Raw genomic sequence first — 18521 nt, forward strand, 5'->3', positions numbered from 1 at the left:
AGGCTGTGTGACTCTGGGCTCATCTACCGCTCTGAAGGTCTGGTCAACTGGAGCGGTGCGTTAGAGTCGGCCATCTCAGACAGAGGTACATCACTGAGCCGCTCCATGTCTAACAACCTGGCCACAGGCTAACTCATGATTTGACGTGTTCAGGTGGACTCAAAGGAGCTGTCTGGCTGGACTCTTCTGTCTGTTCCCGGTTATCAGCACAAAGTGGAGTTCGGGATCTTGCTTACATTTGCTTATCCACTGGAGGGACAGGGTGAGGGGACTTTTCAGTTTGCTCTGTCTCTCGAGATGTTATTTTACCCGTTTTGTAATAAGGTGTGATTTGTTTTTTAGAAGGAGAGGTTGCAGTATCAACCACGCGTCCAGAGACGATGCTGGGAGACGTGGCCATTGCTGTTCATCCTGATGACCCTCGATATAAAGTAACGCTACATGGATTGTTTGTAGTCTGCTCTGTGCTTACGATATGACTTGACATGACGAATGGTCGAATGGGATATTACTGTACTACTCATCTACATTTGATAAATCTAGTATGCAGTAGGCAGTATGTCTACTATGCTAAAGTTACAAGCAGAGCTGTAGTTCTAGCACTTTTCTCCACCATGTTAATCTCAGGATCTTCACGGCAAACACTGCAGGCATCCATTCACTGAGCGCTTATTACCCATCGTCACTGACATTATGGTTGTTAGCACATTTGGCACAGGTATGTCATTTATTTGTGCATGATGAATTTTATCTGTTGGAAATAACTATCTTTTATTGTAAAAATGTTAAATTACAATTAGTGTACTTTTACACTGCAAGCCAGTGTTCCATTATTTTTCTTTTTGTGAGGCTGTTCATTTGAACTTGTGACACTGGTCTAAATTTGTGATTCTATATTTGTACTTTATTAATAAATAAATGTATTATGTATATTAAATATAAAATAAGTTTAATGAACACTGAGTTAATATATTATTGATGTACAAATTGGACAAAGTTTGACCTGACTGGTCAAAAATCAGTTAAGAATGCAGCCTCACCTTTATTAATGTTCAGCGGCGAAATCCAGTCATTGCAATTGGAATTCATGATCAGGAATTTTGTGTGAGGACAAAATAGGTTTCAGGAGATTTGGCACTGATTTAAAGTTGGTCATGCAGATTTGCTAGTTTAAAGTGATTTCTGTGTGAGCTGTGCTTCATACATCACTGCACTATTGACAATAGGCAGTGAATATTTTTTTGCTTGTGAAATTTGTGACTGCACCTTTAAGTCTCAGCTCCTGACTTTCAGCTTTGCCTTCATAGGTGCTGTTAAAGTGACACCAGCTCATGACCACACTGACTTCCTGCTCTCTCAGAGACATTCACTCCCAAGCCTCACTGTGATTGGAGGAGATGGGACCATGACCTCAGACTGCGGCCAATGGCTAGAGGTACAGAGATTCTTTACAATTGACCCTTTTAAAGGTGTGACCTCAGTGGGATTATTACAATTATTGCATAACCATTATTACATTATTGATCATTTGGGATGGCAGCAATTATTGTGCACTTGAGGATTTAGATTCATTTTATTATCACTTCACCTTTCACAGTCAAGGTTTAATCTGACCACCATAACCTGTAAAAACTCATTAGCAAAACGGATCTCTTGTTTAAAGAAAATCAATAATATCTATATTCTGCTACATATTGGTAAGGACTTCTGGTATGAATTCAGTAATTTTTTAACATCAGTATTTTGTTTCTTAATTCATATATATATAGATAAAACCTTGCTACATGTACTGTGTTAGGCTAACCGAGACTTGTCATTTGCACTTATATATTGTTGCTCTTTTGTTAGTTTTGATTGCTTCTATTGTCCTCATTTGTAAGTCGCTTTGGATAAAAGCGTCTGCTAAATGACTGAATGTAAATGTAATTCCCAACTTGTTTAGTGATTGAAAATGATTGTAAAAACATTGACTTGAGACTTTTTCTAATTGTAGCAAAAATACAGTACTTAAGTTAATACTTAAGGCCTGTTTAATAACTATATTAGCATCCACACCAGTGAATAATGATGTTTAGTTTATTATAAGCGCACGCTGCTGTTTTTTTTTCATCTGTCCCTTTAAATGCTCAAGCTAGCTCTTTAAAGTTGGGTGGATTGGCTGTCATTGTTTTATAGTTCATCAGCTGGAAAAATTGTTCTGAAAGTGATTTTAACTGTTTTATTACTCTGTGTTGTTATGTTATAGCTGTGGTGTGGATTTCCATATTCTCAGAATGAAATGACAATGATTATTAAAACTTTAGATTTATAGCTGTAGCTATAGGCCTATAGTTATCGTCCTTGATCTGAACAGGCCTTTAGTTCTCAGCATTGATCTGTATTATTCACATTCAGTTTGAGTGTCAAGAGGCACTGAGAGAAACATTTCTCAGTCTTCTAGCTTGCTGCTTTAATAAAAAAGAAACTGCAGGCATCTAAATGTGTATATATTACAGGGGTCAGTGAGGTGTAGGATTGTGAAGAGCATCAGAGGGCTCCGAGATGAACATACTGAAGGTCTGTCTCAGTGGAAAGACTTTTATAAAGGTCAAAGCATCTGTACTGTAGGCCTCTAAGTATGCATTAACAGTATGTATTACCGAAGGTCAGCGAGCTGTAGGAATATCTCAGCATCATGAAACACAGAGAGTATGAAAGGGCTCTCAGATCAACATATCCACATTTAGCCTCCTCGCATGGTGAGAAGACTGGTCTAGAAAGTTAAAGCTTTGTTATGGTTTTATGTTATGCTATGTTATATGCTATGTTATGCTATGCTGTGCTATGTTTTATGTTATGCTATGTTATGTTTTATGTTATGCTATGTTATATGTTATGCTATGTTATTATGCTATGCTATGTTGCTATGCTATGTTATATGTTATGCTATGTTATGTTATGCTTTGCTATGTTAAGTTATGATATGTTATGTTTTATGTAATTCTATGTTATGCTATGTTTTATTATGCTGTGCTATGTTATGTTGTGCTATGTTATATGTTATGCTATGTTTTATGTTATGTTATGCTATGTGTTATGTTGTGCTATGTTATGCTATGTTATGCTATGCTATGCTATGTTATTATGCTATGCTATGTTGCTATGCTATGTTATATGTTATGTTATATGTTATGCTATGTTATGTTATGCTTTGCTATGTTAAGTTATGATATGTTATGTTTTATGTAATTCTATGTTATGCTATGTTTTATTATGCTGTGCTATGTTATGCTGTGCTATGTTATGTTGTGCTATGTTATATGTTATGCTATGTTTTATGTTATGTTATGCTATGTGTTATGTTATGCTGTGCTATGTTATGCTATGTTATGTTTTATGTTATGCTATGTTATGTTATGCTATGTTATATGTTATGCTATGCTATGTTTTGTTATGCTATGCTATGTTATTATGCTATGCTATGTTGCTATGTTATATGTTATGCTATGCTATGTTTTATGTTATGTTATATGTTATGCTATGTTATGCTGTGCTATGTTTTATGTTATATTATGCTATGTTATGTTTTATGCTATGCTATGTTATGTTTTATGTTATGCTATGTTATATGTTATGCTATGTTATTATGCTATGTTATGTTTTATGTTATGCTATATGTTATGCTATGCTATGTTTTATGTTATGTTATATGTTATGCTATGTTAAGTTATGTTATGTTTTATGTAATTCTGTGTTATGTTTTATTATGCTGTGCTATGTTATGTTGTGCTATGTTATATGCTATGCTGTACTATGTTTTATGTTATGTTATGTTATGTTATGTTATCCTGTGCTGTGTTGTGTTGTATGCAATGCTATGCTATGCTATGCTATGCTAGTCAAGGGTCCATAGTATAATATTTGAGTTCCAAATAGGAACAGTGTGAATGTAAGGCAATCCTTCTTTGATTCAAGTCATTGTAAATAAAATGACAATAAAAAAATAATTAATTACAATCATATGCATTAGAATTAATTGTGAGCAACAACTGAATGATGATGATAACTCTAGTCTTAAAGGTGTCTATATAAGGCATTTATAGAGATCTTCTATATTTAAAGGAATGTTTGTATGGATATTCAGCATGTAATGATTTTGTCTCTTAGGGTGTTAAGCGATTTGATGCCAGGGAATGTGTAATTATTGCGCTGATGGAGAGGAAGCTGTTCAGAGGAAAGAAGGATCATCCCATGTCATTACCATTCTGCAGATAAAGTGATGTATATCAGACCACAAGCAGTAAACCTTTCCTCATCCTCTTATTTCAAGAAGACTGCAGGCTGCTATAATTCACTACATTTTTGAGTACTCAGACACACCGTTCCCCTCAAACATTTTTGTCATGTTCTTTCAGCTAAAAAATACTAGTAGTCTTTGACCTTTTGTCCTATCTTGATTTTATTCCTCCCACATAGTCGTTCTGGAGATGTCATTGAACCGTTGCTGAAGAAACAGTGGTTTGTGCGCTGTCAGGAAATGGGCAGAAAAGCAGTTCAAGTGAGTGAGCGTGTTTTAAATGTGTGGTTGCATCAGATAGAAATTATGCTGATGTGCTAAACCACACAGTATGTGGGACGGACGCAACTTTTCAACTCATAATTATAATAAGGCTCATAATATATCTTATTTACATACTACTTATATCAGTCAAAATGATTTCAGCATTGATAATACTCATAAATGTTTCTTGAGCAGCTGATCAGCATATTAGAATGATTTCTGAAGGATCATGAGACACTGAAGACTGGAGTAATGATGCTGAAAATTCAGCTTTGATCACAGGAATAAATGACATTTAAATGTTATCACAGTGAAAAACTGTTGTTTTAAATTGTAAAAAAAAAATCACACTATTACTGTTTTACTGTATGTTTGATCAAGTAAATGCAGCCTTGGTGAGCTTAAGAGACTTCTTTCAAAAACATTAATACAAATCTTACCAACCCCAAACATTTGAAGGGTATTGCATTATCAAACATGCATGCACATTTACAGTAAATGGTTAAATTAATGTCAGTTTCGTTGACATGCATGTGTGTTTTAACTGTATCTGATACTCCCTTGAGTAACAGCAAATGTGTGGCTCATCAAGCGCTTTACCTGTTACTCATCGAAGATAGTGGACAAACTGTTAATTAACTCTTGAAATTTCATTATTCTGTTTGTTAGCTCACATATTGACATGCATGTAAATGCTCTGTTTAGGCAGTGGAAGAAGGAGATCTACAGATAATTCCTCACTTTTACACAAAAATGTGGAAGAGCTGGCTGTCCAACATCAGGTTAGCCTTATTATTTATTTTTATTTATGCAAGGCTGTATTTTTAGGGTCATGTACATGTCTTTCTGTTTGTTTGACAAATTCCACACTTATGTTAATAATATTCTTTCCGTTACATGTTTGAATACGCTTTTATGTCATGTATATCTCCACATTGCAGCGATTGGTGTATTTCCAGACAGCTTTGGTGGGGTCATAAGATACCAGCCTATCGAGTGACAGTGGAAAACTCAAAGGACACAGAAGAGGTGTGGCACTTTCATGAAATCTGTATTTGTAGCCTTAATGTACCTGCTACAGCATAATGTGTTTATGAATTGAGCCTGATCATATTGGGTGAGGCTTTGACTTTGACTCTTGGCTGTGTCTGGAGCAGGAGCAGTGGGTTTGGGGCAGAAGTGCTGCAGAGGCCCGACAACGTGCCGCTGTGAAGTTTGGAGTGAATCCTGATGCCATCACACTCACACAGGGTGAGAGTTCACACCAGTCACACTTCTGTTTCAATGATTAATACTCATAATCTACACTACTGTTCAAATATTTAGGGTTGGTGGTAATATCTGCTGGAAAGCCACTCTCTCGTGAACACTCGTATGACAGTTAGCGGAGATAAGTTAGAGATTACGGTTTATGACGTTTTAAATATGGATATTTTTCTAACACAAATGCATCGATTCACTTCAGAAAACCTTTTTTAAACCCCCGGAGCCATGTGGAGCACATTTTAAGATGGATGGGCACACTTTTTTTTGTGCTTCAAAATCTTGACCAGCATTCACTGCCATTATAAAGCTTGGAGGAGCCAGGACATTCTTAAATATAACTTCAATTGCATTTGTCTGAAAGAAAAAAGGGTTGGTAAATCATGGAGTAATTTCCATTTTTGGGTGAACTTTCCCTTTAATTCCTGTGATGAAAAGCTGAATTATCAGCATCATTACTCCAGTCTTCAGTGCCACATGATCCTTCAGAAATCAGTCTAATATGCCGATTTTCTGCTCAAGAAACATTTATTATTATTAGGGGTTCAAGCGCGTAACGCTGAAACCCTATTGTAAATGTTAGAATGGTCACAGATGAGCGATTTTCATGTAAAACTGATCGTGCAGATCAAACCGTAAGTCGTAGAGACTTGAAACTTGGAGGGATGGTAGTACTCACACCGCCTACAACGTGACCGAGGCTTGCCCCAATCGGCCTGAGGGGGGCGCAACAGCGATCGAAAGTATAAAATCGCTCATAACTCCTAAACCGTCAGTCGCAGGCTCAAGGGTCTTTGATCATTGCAATCCTTGGCTCATACGGGTATTTTTGGGTATTTCACATTTTTTGAAAAACCTACTTTTGCGAACTAGTCCTAGGTTTTTCGCCTGATCGGAACCAAACCAGTGCAGAAAGAGTCTCTGGAGAGTGAATATCAATAATTATCAAAATAAGTTAAACTTTCGCTTACCGTTGCGAAGGGACGCCAAAACGTCAAAGGGGGCAGGGCCACATTTAGTAAAATGCCTATAACTCCTGAACAGAATGAGATATTTTTGCCAAACTTGGAACACTTATGTAAGAGCTCAAACTGAGGTCACAGGGGAAAAAATCGTGGAGATTGGCCACTTGGTGGCGATTATAAGAGAAAAAAAAACATTAAAATGGCTATAACTAGGCAACCATTTTTCTTATCAACATGAAAATCGCTGTGCACGGTCTTGGTCCAAAGTGCCACAAGTGTCTATGGGGGCATTTGCGTATCTCAAAAAAACATGGCCGCCATTGGCCGATGAAGTTTGAGCACCTATTAGACAAGGTTAACGGAGGCCGATCTGAACGAAATTCAGTGGGCCTGTTTGACTCACGGCCCCAAAGGTCTGTGAGAAATTTGAAAGAAATCGGCCACTGGGGGGGTGGTATCGCTTTTTTTAAGGGCATAAACAATTGTACATTGCGCGGTTTTCCGCACATGCACACAATATTTTACCCTTTGGGAAGCTATAACGGGGTCCTTTAGAAAAGGGGCCTGTCCAAATATACCCAAAAGCCTACAAAGCCTAAACAAAAAACTTCACAAAACCCAGTGAGCACATGCGACAGGTGATTCTAAACAAGCATGCAAAGTTTTAGGGAGATCGGACCACAGCTGGCGCTATAACAGTCATAAACGTTATAAAAATATAATATTTCTATGGTAAATTGCCTGGATTTGCCAAAAATGTTTTTTAAATAATTGATTTAGGTGGTTACACGCTTGCTAAATAATATGAAATGTATTTTTCCTTATGTGCTTAAATGCCCAAAGTGCTTGAACCCCGGTAATCGCTGCTTGCAGCTATATTTATTATTATTATTATCAATGTGGAAAACAGTTTTGTTGATTAATACCTTTGTGAAATCTGTGATACTGTACAGTCTTGAAATGATAAAAGTCTTTACTGTCACTTTTGTTCAATTTAATGCATCCTTGCTAAATAAAATGTCTTTCCACAAAAAAATTGTACTGATTGCAAAATCTTTTAAACAGTAGTGTATAATTTTAAGATATTTTCACGAAGGTGAATGTTGGCCAGTGACTGTCACCAAAATTACCATAAATGTACCTTAAACGCTGTCCATATGACTCATGCTTTATACAGACCTTTGACAGTTTTGTGTGTAAAAATCTTTGTGTGCAGCTAATAATGACTCCTAACAGATATGCACTTATTCAAAATCAAGTCACATGAATGAGATTTGAGAGTGTTCAGTGAATAACTACTTAAACGTTGGTTGGTTCTTCACACAAAGCTGTTATATGCTTTCAGAATGTATAGAATATATATACTTTATTGACCCGTTTTAGGGAAATTTGCTTTGGATTTCAAATGACACGGCCAGTAATCAGCATTAGACTCATGTAAACACATCACATAGTTCAACATACAAAAATGAAAATTAATCCAAATATACAACCTACTACATACCAATGTCTCAAAAAGTTAAGAATTCTCTGTTTAATAAAGAAGACGACGTGAAATATAATAATTTGGGCTGCTCTATGGCACTTTTTTGTCGTTTTGTCATAGCCCCCCATTATTAACTATTTATTATTAATAAGAAGAAGAAGAATAAAACAGATTTTAGCAAGTGATGTAGTTCAATAATGCAGGCTGTTCACGGCGTTACACTGAATTCTGACTTTTTTAAATGTTTGTTTCAGACCCAGATGTGCTTGTGTCCAAATATACCCAAAAGCCTACAAAGCCTAAACAAAAAACTTCACAAAACCCAGTGAGCACATGCGACAGGTGATTCTAAACAAGCATGCAAAGTTTTAGGGAGATCGGACCACAGCTGGCGCTATAACAGTCATAAACGTTATAAAAATATAATATTTCTATGGTAAATTGCCTGGATTTGCCAAAAATGTTTTTTAAATAATTGATTTAGGTGGTTACACGCTTGCTAAATAATATGAAATGTATTTTTCCTTATGTGCTTAAATGCCCAAAGTGCTTGAACCCCGGTAATCGCTGCTTGCAGCTATATTTATTATTATTATTATCAATGTGGAAAACAGTTTTGTTGATTAATACCTTTGTGAAATCTGTGATACTGTACAGTCTTGAAATGATAAAAGTCTTTACTGTCACTTTTGTTCAATTTAATGCATCCTTGCTAAATAAAATGTCTTTCCACAAAAAAATTGTACTGATTGCAAAATCTTTTAAACAGTAGTGTATAATTTTAAGATATTTTCACGAAGGTGAATGTTGGCCAGTGACTGTCACCAAAATTACCATAAATGTACCTTAAACGCTGTCCATATGACTCATGCTTTATACAGACCTTTGACAGTTTTGTGTGTAAAAATCTTTGTGTGCAGCTAATAATGACTCCTAACAGATATGCACTTATTCAAAATCAAGTCACATGAATGAGATTTGAGAGTGTTCAGTGAATAACTACTTAAACGTTGGTTGGTTCTTCACACAAAGCTGTTATATGCTTTCAGAATGTATAGAATATATATACTTTATTGACCCGTTTTAGGGAAATTTGCTTTGGATTTCAAATGACACGGCCAGTAATCAGCATTAGACTCATGTAAACACATCACATAGTTCAACATACAAAAATGAAAATTAATCCAAATATACAACCTACTACATACCAATGTCTCAAAAAGTTAAGAATTCTCTGTTTAATAAAGAAGACGACGTGAAATATAATAATTTGGGCTGCTCTATGGCACTTTTTTGTCGTTTTGTCATAGCCCCCCATTATTAACTATTTATTATTAATAAGAAGAAGAAGAATAAAACAGATTTTAGCAAGTGATGTAGTTCAATAATGCAGGCTGTTCACGGCGTTACACTGAATTCTGACTTTTTTAAATGTTTGTTTCAGACCCAGATGTGCTTGATACTTGGTTCTCTTCTGGTCTCTTCCCGTTCGCAATGCTCGGCTGGCCTCAGCAGGTTCTTCATTTTTAAAGTCCATTTTTCTTTCAACATCATGAACTCATGAAAGAAACCAGACAAAAAAAGCACTGAAGAAAGTCTAGTGTATTGACATATTGAATGAACCTGCTTTGATCTCACTCTCTATCCTCAGACAGAAAACTTGAAACAGTTCTACCCCAATTCCGTTCTGGAAACAGGAAGTGACCTCATCTTCTTTTGGGTGGCCAGGATGGTGATCCTGGGCAGAGAGTTGACAGGCCAGCTGCCCTTTAAACAGGTTGGGTCGATGGCTTATTGCTGAGCTCATAACTCTAAATGCCATATCGTAAGGTTGGCAGGAACTGAAAATTTCTATTGCGGTGTGCGTCATATACCAAAAGTATCCAAAATGTCACTGAGAAATGTTACCGTCTGTTTTGCCATCAAAATGTCTCTGTTTGGTCCAGCTCTGACTCTTTTATTGCTCTTTCTCTCTCTGCTCTGTCACTGTGTCAAACAGGTGCTCTTTCACTCTCTGGTGAGAGATAAATATGGGCGGAAGATGAGTAAATCTTTAGGAAACGTCATTGACCCTCTTGATGTCATCTCAGGGGTTTCTTTGGAGGTACAGACACACACGCACTCTCGGCCTTCAGACCTGTTCCAACCAAGTACAAAACATGAAGATGCCATGAAATTGATGTGGTTTTGACATATTTAGGGCCTGAGCACCAATGGAATGAGGGCCCTCTTGGGTTTTGCTCTGTTTATTTTACTGTAGAAACTAAATATTGGGGTGGGGCCAATCAAAGAGTTTGTCTTCATTTTTAATAGCCAATAGCCTTTAGTTTATGTCACAGCAGTGACCATAATTTGCTACTTGATATTGCTAGTCAAATGCAGGTGGTGTTAGTGGGGGTGGATTCTCACATTTGATTGGACAAAAATCGAAGCGATGAGTCATCAGTATATTTGGTCCGTGTTTTAAAGCTAATAGTGGTGAAGCCCAATACATATAGTTATACATATACATTAGAGATAATTTTAATTGATCAGTAATTGTTGACATTGAATATTTAATTGTGCACACTCTATACTTTTACATTGATCTTACATTTGCCGTCATCTTACACTCAAAGCTAATCTTTACAAATACTTAAATACTTTACTTAATACTTAATACTTTCTTTAAAATCTTTCATATAAATGCAAAGCTAAGAATTTATATAGATTTTCATATTGTATATAAAGTTGTGATTCTTAATTTCATTTGTAGCAAACAAATTATTTTAGTCTTTAGTTGTTGTTGTTGTTTTTTTTAAAGAAAAAATTGTATACAATTTACTATTTTGATATTATATTGAAAATAATTATTGATTTGACATATTCACCAGAATTTAATATTAGTACATTGCTAATTAACACACATGGACTCAAAGCCTCAAAACTCCCATTTAACAGAGAAATCTTTTATTTTTTGAACGGATTTTGTGGACCAGTTTTGTTATTATTAACTAAAACTATTAAAACTCATTTTTGTTAATTAAAATAAAGCTGAAATGAAAATAAAATATAAATATTTAATGAAAACATAAAAAGAATTAGAAATGTTGCCTTGGCAACTTAAAATAAGTTTTAAAATGAAGTACTACAATGACTAAAAATTTTATTAAATTAAATGCTAAATAGAAATATGAAAATCATAATCACAAAATAGCATAATAAAATTACAAAAACTTTAAAATTAAAATAGAAACTGATAGTTTAAAAATAAAATGCAATTCAAAATATTAATAAATACTACACAAGTGTATATCAAATAACACTGGAATATATTTGGGGAAAAGGTTTTTTATACACTTCTGTAGTTTGACACCATTAAGTCAAAAGTCAAAGTTTATTTATAAAGCACTTTTTTTAAAACAACAAGTGTTTATCAAAGTGCTGTACACACATAAGAGAATAAAAATGTCAGTGATTACAAAGTCAACAACACAAAAAAAGACAATAAGACGCCATAAAACAATAGAAGAAAGCAGCTGTCATGTAGCGTCAAATGCCAGACTATAAAAATGAGTTTTTAGGCTAGATTTAAAAACAGCAAGTGTTTGAGCCTGTCTAATGTAGAGGGGCAAGCTATTCCTGCTCTTCAACTTTACCTGTGGGACAACTAAAAGCAAATGGTCAGCAGACCTAAGTGCTCTTAGCGGAGCATACAGCTTAATCAAGTCGAACAGATATTTAGGTGCTAAACCATTAAGAGATTTAAAAACAAATACCAACATCTTAAACTGAATCCTAAAATGGACAGGTAACCAGTGAAGAGAGGCAAGAAACGGGGGTGATGTGTTCCCGCTTTCGTGTACCCATCAGCAATCGAGCTGCCGCATTCTGGACCATCTGCAGTCTGGAGAGAGAGGCCTGACTAATACCTATATAGAGGTCATTACAATAATCCAGACGAGTTGAAATAAAAATATGGACGATTCTTTGAAAGTCTTTAGTAGACAGGAAAGATTTCACCTTGGACTTAGACTAACATTAGACTTGACATTAGAGGTTTCAAAACTTTGTCCTTTCTATGCCTGTTCATTTTTTTTTTTTACTCCATGCCCTTTTTAGTTCCTATGAATACTAAATCCTCAGTATATTAATAAAAGAAATAATTCAGACATATTAATGAATATAACAAGACTTTGTACAGCTGGCGATGAACATCTATCAGTCAGACGTCTTTATCCAGGCCTCAGAGCAGAACGGACCCCACTCGCTCTGAAAGCACAGCCGATCCGTGGTGCAATCTGAATATATGAAACGGCTAATCTTCTAATCGCCACTTTGTCACGATGACTTCATCTTCTCGTCAGTCACATTCCGGTTTCATCTCTCTAGAGACTTCAAGGGAAAGTCAGAGAAGGAAACTTGGATCCGAGGGAAAGCGTTGTTGCCATGGAAGCTCAGGTCAGTACGAGGTTCGCTTCATTCCAGTGATCCAGTCGTTCCCGAATGAACAAGTTCACCTCATTTCCTGTGTCCTCTCTGCAGAAGAAAGATTTCCCTAAAGGGATTCCTGAGTGCGGGACAGACGCTTTGAGGTTCGCACTCTGCTCTTATAAAGCCCAGGGTAAGTCGCCCTCATTACAGAGTGCCGTAATCAAACCTTACCTTCAGCTTTACCCAGACTTCCTCACTCCCTCTGCTGACGTTTTGTTCGAACCCTGTCTCAGGAGAGGACACCAGCCTGTCTGTGTCTCATGTGCTGAGCTGCAGACATTTCTGTAATAAGATGTGGCAGACAGTGCGCTTCACCCTCGCCACGCTGCATGATGCAAGTTTACCTACGTCATTAGCAGAGGTAGGGCAGCCAATATATCTTCATCAAATCAATAAAACTACCCAGACGAATGCTGCTCGCTGGGTGATAGCCTACAGTGTGAGAGCTGATCTGCATGATGCCGACATGATTTCATGATCTTCCCCCATAGTTCTGCATCTGAGTTGAAATGAAGTACACACTTCATCTTGTGCTGTATTTTGTCCCGCATTGGCACTATGCTATTTCACGTTCGCTTTTGTTTGGTGTAATGAGACTAAATCATAAAAGAAGGGGAAGAGTGCCAGTGCAAATGACTTGTAGGAGCAAATGGCAGAAAATCAATTTGAAGGGTGAAGTCTCAGTTCTTCGCTGAGATTATTCCCGTCAGTTGATAACTGTGTTTGCTCCACAGTGTGCTTGTGTCAGTTACTAGATATACTGGCAGCCTGCTTCAAATATTTTTTAAGAGAATATTGAGGAAGGAAAGTAATGGAAAGGCAAGGAAAAGTAAAATGTATATATTTTTTAAATGAGAAGTAATTATGTATTTTTAAATATAAAATGTTTTATGAAATAATTCTTTAATTTCAGCAGTTTGCCTTATTTGTTGTGATTTGTATTTTTATGTACACACTGTCATTCAAAGGTTTGGGGTTTAAAGAAATTAATATTTAGCACGGCCACTTTCAATGGATCAAAAGTGACAGTAAATACATTTATGATGTTACAAAATATTTCGTTTTCAAATAAATGCTGTTCTTTTGAACTTTCTATTCATTAAAGAATCCTAAAAAACTGTTTTCACAAAAACAGCACAACATTAATAATAACAATAATAATGTTTTTGTTTCTTGAGCAGCAAATCAGCATATTAGAGTGATTTCTGAAGGATTATGTGACACTGAAGACTGGAGTAATGATGCTGAAAATTCAGCTTTGCATCACAGAAATAAATAATATTTTAAAATATAGTCAAATGGAAAATCATTATTTTAAACTGTAATATTATTTCACGATATTACTGGTTTTACTGTTATCAAATGTTTAGACAAACTGTATAATAACTATTTGTCACATTGCTCTCTAAACAGAAGCATTTAAAAAACACATAACAAACTAATATTTATTTTAAGAACCTGGGTTGCCAGATCTGTGTAAGAAAACTAGCTCAGTTGCCGGGCAAAACTTTTCCGTATTTATTTTTTGCAGGTGTTTTACCAGTATTTTGAATTTTACACTTCATCGCATTGTGTTTTAGAGTTAATAGAAATGTCCGTTAAATTAATGGATAATGTCATGTAATGAGCTACCAACCAGTACTTTTTCTGTTATTTTACGGATTTATTTTTTACAGTGTATCCCAAATATCAAAATATGCCTCTCACTCATACCTAAAATACGTAGTTTACACAGTCTCTGTAATGCGTTATTATACACACTTTTAAGTCTCGTTTCACAAAGAAACTCACAGAAGCTCAAAGGCTTCCTACCAGTACCGCTTCTTCACAAAAATCTCCTTACTCTGTCTAGAACAGTTTTTTTTCATTGGAAGAATATAAAATGGGTAAAATGTTTCAAATAAAAAAATTACAGTCAGATATAGTGTATGCACTATATCATACCTTAAACCTGTGTGGAAAATGTCAACCTTACGAGAACAGTTTAAAAATAGCCCAGTTCAGTGGTTAAAACTGTGGACTTGGCAACCCTGCTCAGAACAGATGTTTGATGGGAGCCATTTGCGTTATTATAAATCTGTGTACCATCAGAATGATTTTGAAACTGATATTTCAAGGTAAAAAAAAACTTGCATACAGTTGCTTTAATGTATTTCTGACTTTGTCTCTTAGACCTATCCTCTATCCAGCATGGACAGGTGGATCTGTTGGCGTCTGCACAGCACGGTTCAGCAGTGTGAGAGGGGTTTCGAGAGCTACGAGCTCCACACGGTCACGTCTGCACTGCACTCTTTCTGGCTCCACGGTCTGTGTGACGTCTACCTGGTGAGTATGATCTGTCATTGTTTCGCAACATTTGTGCAACAGACATGAATGATACTTTGAATTGTGCAGCTTGTTAAGGGCTTTGCAATTATTTTCTAAGCAATCCGGCTGGATTTTGCCTACCAGACAATAAAACGTAAAAAAAAAAGTCCATACACATAAACGTCTCGGGTCATATCTTCACTATAAAAACAGATTTTTCAAAGTTGTAAACAAAAACAGATTATTGGAATATGTTTTATTTATTTTTTACTTAAAGTATTACTTGCCATTTGCGTTGTAATTAAATTTGAAAGTTACTAACAAGTAAAAGTAAAAAATCTACAACAAATGTTTAGCGACTTGGGCAGGTAAGAAACCACCTAGCCCTAACAACCACCCAGAACACCTTAGCAACCACACAGAAGACCCTGGAAACCAATATTTCCTTTTAGTGCAGTTATTACAGTAGCACATCATGTATATAGTAGTTGAAATCTTTCATCATGTGACGTGTAATAGTTGTGTTGTTGTAGTGTGGGCGGTGTGTGCACCGGATCAGGCTGAGACTCTTCTGCGCTTCAGATCAGCTGTCTGCACGCTGGGCCGGACCTCAGCGCTTCATCTACACTGTCCAGAGGCAGGCTTCACCGACTCTCCTCCTCCACCTAAGGCCAGTGCTGTAGGGGTGGTGGATCACTCCATCTGCTTACATCTCAGCGTTCAGGTAATGCGGAGTAAGATTCTCCTTTCTTCAGAAACGATGTGTCTATATATATATATATATAGACTGCTGATGGCTCTTTCTCTCCGTCAACCTTCAGAATGGTATTAATGCTGACAAACAGAGAGCTCTCCTCTCTCAGCGCAGAGAAAAGCTGGCCTTCAAACTCAAACAAGCCCTCGCTCGCACCCAGACGCCCAACTATGCAGAAAAAGTACCCAATAGAGTCAGACAAGAGACAGAGAACAAGGTGAGCACAGAGGAGAATGGGCAGCTCTACTTCACTAAAACTGTAAATATCATATTTCACCCAAAATTAAATAATATTCGATTGGAAAATATATTTTGAGTGAAGAAAATGAAGCCTATTTTAGGACTTAAGTGTTTTCTTTTTTGCATGGTTACTCCATTTCCTCCCCCAAATTGTGATGCCAAAAAAAAAAATATATATATATATACATTGGGTACGGAAAGTATTCAGACCCCCTTAAATTTTTCACTCTTTTTATATTGCAGCCATTTGCTAAAATCATTTAAGTTACATTTTTTCCTCATTAATGTACACACAGCACCCCATATTGACAGAAAAACACAGAATTGTTGACATTTTTGCAGATTTATTAAAAAAGAAACACTGAAATATCACATGGTCCTAAGTATTCTGGTATTGCTCAGTATTTAGTAGAAGCACCCTTTTGATCTAATACAGCCATGAGTCTTTTTGGGAAAGATGCAACAAGTTTTTCACACCTGGATTTGGGGATCCTCTGCCATTCCTCCTTGCAGATCCTCTCCTGTTCTGTCAGGTTGGATGGTAAACGTTGGCATGTGATATTTCAGTTTTTCTTTTTTAATAAATCTGCAAAAATGTCAACAATTCTGTGTTTTTCTGTCAATATGGGGTGCTGTGTGTACATTAATGAGGAAAAAAATTTAACTTAAATGATTTTAGCAAATGGCTGCAATATAACAAAGAGTGAAAAATTTAAGGGGGTCTGAATACTTTCCGTACCCACTGTATATGATGAATTCCTCCACTAATGAGAATATATATTGCATTGCACTAATGACAATTTTGAAGAAATGTGTGTTTAATGATGGTGATACAGTATAACAGAGATAACATGATAACAGTAATTTCACAATGCATTGAGCCCAAAAATAGGCTTCTTTTGTTTTTTTGATTGTTATGTGAAATATAAACTGAACATTTCTTTGTGAGATTCACCCTCCGAGCCATGAGAAAGAAATTTGAAAACCAGATTTACATACTAGCGAGTCTCCCATATTTCCATGTTACTCAGAATGCATTAAGCGTGCTTGCATGCCTCATTGCACAATGTTTTCATACGCTGTTATAAGTCAATTTTCAATAGAAAACCTCATTATTTATTTTGTGTTATTAAAGTTGAACTGCAGATTATCCACATGTACTTGCGTGGATTGAAATGTTTATGAATGCACTGCATATATTCTTCATTCTGTATATCCCATCAGAAAGCTTCATTCTTGTCAATAGAGTGATATATTTCAGCAGCTGAAGGAGCTTGAGTACATGTATTGTGTTCTGAAATAACCAGACTGCAGCTATGGAGCAGGAGCTGAAGAACATCGGGGACCAACTTTTGGCTTTGGAAGAGACACGAGGAAAGAAGTCTAATTGACACACTGATCCAAATATTAAATTCAACCAATAACCACTTTTGGAGAGAAGAGTGAGAAGCAGATTCCCTACTTTGACATCTCTGAAGCAACTGACAGATGACATTTAACTGGTGAAAATGGTGGTAAAACAGTAGTAAAGAAATACCGCCTTTCCCAGGTGTTCACATTATTTTGATACTGATTTGTGCAGTTTGGTTACATAATTGTTTATTACAGTCCTAATGTTGCTACTTTTTAGAGCAATTACACTATCTCAAGCATTTATGAAATATATTGACGTCTTTATCAAAGACAAGCACGTGCCAAAACAGCACACTTCCATGTGTAAACTGTAGATGTCCTCATTGTTGACTGTGTCATGTTTAGTCTCAGCAGGGAGCTCTTCTTCTTCATTCATATCTTCCCCATCAGCTGCATTCTCATGTAGGTCATATTCTGTGTTGTCCTCAATTTCATGATTCCCTCTAATCTGCCATGTTTGTTTCTTTATCATTGGAGTAATGATAATACTAATGATAACCCTGCTGAAAAAAACTATTGTCCATTCAGCATGCTCCTTTTTATGTTTTATTAGTCTTTGCATATACAATCTTGCGTTTTGCTTGTTTAATAAGTCTTGTCTAGTGGACACATTCGATTCCAGGTGTTTTTGATGAAACCGTATGCTTAGAGCATGTGTGCAGGCACAACTGGGAACTGGTTGTGTTTTTGTGTCTTGTTTATTCCTCAGGAAAAAGCACGATGAGACGAGTTTCAAACCCATCAAGGCCTAAATGGTTTCCGTCTTGCTGATTGTAGATTTGTGAGTGAATGCTTAGATGTCTAACAGGGTTAAGTGGAGATTAGTTGGTTTCAGGCAGAAGATTACTGAGGTTATTAATGGCACAGCAGACACCTTTCCTGTGCAAAGCACTTTATTAAGTGGTCTTTTGATGTCTCATCGTCACACACTCTCTGGCTGTTTCATAGTGTCGTTTAACCCTTTAGCGCTGATTGTGTATGAAATGGAAATGTGTTTAAGGTTGAATCAGTGTTGACAGTATGGTCTGTACAGAATGACGAGTAGTCTTATGACCCCGTATTGACTTTTGTGTGCAGCTC

At 36.3% G+C, this 18521-nt stretch overlaps 1 protein-coding gene across 1 annotated transcript in view; it reads left to right on the top strand.

Moving 5' to 3' along the window:
• Positions 1–17889, top strand: part of LOC107584340 (valine--tRNA ligase, mitochondrial-like) — a 20852-nt gene extending 2963 nt beyond the window's left edge. Inside the window, exons 5-23 of the mRNA XM_016270917.1 lie at positions 154–262; positions 343–431; positions 628–718; positions 1308–1435; positions 4147–4247; positions 4453–4537; positions 5246–5322; positions 5482–5569; positions 5698–5791; positions 9699–9769; positions 9906–10031; positions 10254–10358; positions 12626–12694; positions 12779–12857; positions 12961–13088; positions 14900–15052; positions 15504–15758; positions 15856–16005; positions 17336–17889. Coding sequence (XP_016126403.1) covers positions 154–262; positions 343–431; positions 628–718; positions 1308–1435; positions 4147–4247; positions 4453–4537; positions 5246–5322; positions 5482–5569; positions 5698–5791; positions 9699–9769; positions 9906–10031; positions 10254–10358; positions 12626–12694; positions 12779–12857; positions 12961–13088; positions 14900–15052; positions 15504–15758; positions 15856–16005; positions 17336–17419 — 2082 coding nt within the window. The 3' untranslated portion in view covers positions 17420–17889. The remainder of the gene's footprint in view (positions 1–153; positions 263–342; positions 432–627; positions 719–1307; positions 1436–4146; positions 4248–4452; positions 4538–5245; positions 5323–5481; positions 5570–5697; positions 5792–9698; positions 9770–9905; positions 10032–10253; positions 10359–12625; positions 12695–12778; positions 12858–12960; positions 13089–14899; positions 15053–15503; positions 15759–15855; positions 16006–17335) is intronic.
• The last annotated feature ends 632 nt before the right edge of the window (positions 17890–18521 follow it).

The sequence above is a fragment of the Sinocyclocheilus grahami genome, unplaced genomic scaffold (assembly GCF_001515645.1).
Source record: "Sinocyclocheilus grahami isolate Dianchi unplaced genomic scaffold, SAMN03320097.WGS_v1.1 scaffold58.1, whole genome shotgun sequence".
NCBI classification, from domain to species: Eukaryota; Metazoa; Chordata; class Actinopteri; order Cypriniformes; family Cyprinidae; genus Sinocyclocheilus; species Sinocyclocheilus grahami.